Below are 2,891 nucleotides of genomic sequence, written 5' to 3'. Positions count from 1 at the left end.
TCCTGTAAGGAGTGGCTGAGGGAGCAGCAGGGGTTTTTTATCCTGGAGAAGAGGAGGCTCAGGGGAGACAAGGCAGTGTCAGGGCACAGGTTGGGCTTGATGATCTCCAAAGACTTTTCTAACCTTGCTGATTCTGGGATTCTCTGAAGCCCCCCTTGGAGCAGTTGCAGGAGGAGCTCTGGGCCTCCTCTTCAGAAGCTCCAGCAGCCCAGGTCCCTCAGCTTCTCCTGCCAGCCCCAAAGCCCATCCTGTCAGTCCTGCAGAGCCTCTGCAGCTCCTCCTCACTGCCCCGAACAGGGAGCCCCAGAGCCAGACACAGCAGCCCAGATGTGCCTCCCTGGCCTGGGGTGCCTCTGGCAAGGGAGCAGCACCAGGCAGTGCAGGAGCCTGCAGACAATTCCTGCAGCACTTGTAGGATGATCCTGCTGCCCAAGGGACGTTCCCATGGGGCCAAGTCAGGAACTGCAATGGGGAGTGGGGCCAGAGAGGAAAGGGCAAACAGGGATGGGCTGTTTGCAGGGGAGGGAACAGGGGTGGGCAAGAGGAAGAAATTTGTACAAGCAAAGAGTACAGAAAGCAAAGGTGAAGCCAAGGGAAATGGTCAGGGCAGTTTGGGAGTGGCTGCCAGGCAGCCCTGGCTCTGAGCAACAGCATCTGCAGTGGGACAGGAAACTCCCAGCTGATGGGAACAAACTTTCTGGCTGACTGCAGTGGCCAGGACAAAGCTGAGTGGTTTCCCTGGTGTCCCCCAGCCCTTGCTGGCCCCAGGGGCTGATGGCATTTGTGCTCCCTCAGGTTCATGTCCCCACAGCTACAGCATGGGGGTGCTCCCCCTGCTGTGTGCAATGCAAACAGGGGCTGCTGAGCCAGTGCTGCCGTGTCTGTGCCTGCAAGGATGGGGCACCTGTGTGAGCTGGGGGAGAGGCCAGGGCTGCAGAGGGGTAATATTGTTGGCAGATCCATGAGGACGCTGTGGGACGCTGCCCTGGGCTGTCCAGCGCACTGGGGATGGATCAGCCCCTGCTCTGCTGCTCCTTCCTGTCTCCCCCAGGGCCCTTCCAGAGTCCCAGCCATGCTGTTTGTCCCCAGCCTGCCCACAGCCAGCCTGGGGATGCTCACGGTTGTTTTCTATGCTGAGCATTGCCCTGGCCATGTTCTTGAGAGAGCCTGGGCAAGGAGCCCCCAGGCCCTGGGCTGAGGCGTCAGCGCTGCCCAAGCAGTGCCCATGGCCTGTCCCTGCTGCAGCCCCGGCACTGCCACCCCCAGGGCTCTTCCCAGCCCCGAGAGCCCTCAGGCCCTGCAGCAACACCAGGGCCACCAGGGCAGTGGGGCAGGGCCACGGCAGCAGCACTGGCAACACCAAGTGCTGCTGCTGCTGGGCACAGCTGCTGTGCCAGCCCTGATCTGCCTCCAGCTCTGCACACAGACATTGCTGCTGCAGCTCCAGAGAAGGCAACAAAAGGGCATCTCTGCAGAAAACTTTACTGGGATATCCTTTAGTTCATTTAAAGGCAGCAAAGACATAGCCCCTCATTGACACAGTCTGTGACCATAGGGATGGTAGAGAGAAACAAAATGGGAAATGGATTAAAAAGTGACCTTTTTTTGTGGACAAGATTAAAAAAGTAAATAAAAGAAAAAAACCACAACCAAATGAACAAAAAGTATAAAAAATTACCTTTATTACAAATGATTGGCAGAAATAGGCCAGCTCTTTAATATTTCCAAAACCATCCAGTCAGCAGTCTCCTCACAGCAGCCTTGAGCTCCTGGTTTCTCAGGCTGTAGATGAGGGGGTTCAGGGCTGGAGGCACCACTGAGTACAGAACTGACAGGGCCAGATCCAGGGATGGGGAGGACATGGAGGGGGGCTTCAGGTAGGCAAAAAACCCAGTGCTGACAAACAGGGAGACCACAGCCAGGTGAGGGAGGCAGGTGGAAAAGGCTTTGTGCCGTCCCTGCTCAGAGGGGATCTTCAGCACAGCCCTGAAGATCTGCACATAGGAAAAAACAATGAACACAAAACAACCAAATAGTAAAGAAATGGAAAACACAATGAGCCAAAATTCCCTGAGGTAGGATTTGGAGCAGGAGAGCTTGAGGATCTGTGGGATTTCACAGAAGAACTGGCCCAGGGCATTGCCATGGCACAGGTGCAGGGAAAATGTATTGGCTGTGTGTATCAGTGAATAGAGAAAGGCACTGGCCCAGGCAGCTGCTGCCATGTGGGCACAAGTTCTTCTGCCCAGGAGGGTCCCGTAGTGCAGGGGTTTGCAGATGGACACGTAGCGATCATAGCACATGATGGTCAGCAGATAAAACTCTGCTCCAATGAAGAACATAAAGAAAAAGAGCTGTGCAGCACATCCTGCATGAGAGATGTTCCTGGTGTCCCAGAGGGAATTGTGCATGGCTTTGGGGACAGTGGTGCAGATGGAGCCCAGGTCGCTGAGGGCCAGGTTGAGCAGGAAGAAGAACATGGGCGTGTGCAGGTGGTGGCCGCAGGCTACAGCGCTGATGATGAGGCCGTTGCCCAGGAGGGCAGTCAGGGAGATGCCCAGCAAGAGGCAGAAGTGCAGGAGCTGCACCTGCCGTGTGTCTGCCAATGCCAGCAGGAGGAAGTGCCTGATGGAGCTGCTGTTGGACATTTGCTGTGTCTTGGCATGGGGATCTGTAAGAAAAGTAACCATGGAATAGTTGGGTTTGGAGAGGACTTTAAATATCCCAGGTCAACCTGGGGGCACTTTCCCCCCTCTGCCTGCCCAGGGCTCTGCTGCCTGGAGCTGTCCCTGCCAGCAGCTGCTTCCCTGTGCCCAGGGCTGGGCCCTTCCAGTGCTGCCAAAGCCCAGTCCAGCCCTGGGGGCTCAGCTCTGCCCTGCAGACCCCTCCCT

The 2,891-nt window shown here is 56.6% G+C and overlaps 1 protein-coding gene across 1 annotated transcript; it reads right to left on the bottom strand.

Moving 5' to 3' along the window:
• Positions 1 to 1,715: 1,715 nt before the first annotated feature.
• Positions 1,716 to 2,543, bottom strand: LOC131096349 (olfactory receptor 14A16-like; the record flags this gene model as incomplete). Its single annotated transcript, XM_058044689.1, has 1 exon — positions 1,716 to 2,543. A coding segment is annotated over one exon (828 nt), but the record flags the coding sequence as incomplete, so codon positions are not given.
• Between the last annotated feature and the right edge of the window lie 348 nt (positions 2,544 to 2,891).

This window comes from Melospiza georgiana, unplaced genomic scaffold (assembly GCF_028018845.1).
Source record: "Melospiza georgiana isolate bMelGeo1 unplaced genomic scaffold, bMelGeo1.pri scaffold_29, whole genome shotgun sequence".
NCBI classification, from domain to species: domain Eukaryota; kingdom Metazoa; phylum Chordata; class Aves; order Passeriformes; family Passerellidae; genus Melospiza; species Melospiza georgiana.
This window is presented reverse-complemented; position numbering and strand designations above follow the sequence as displayed.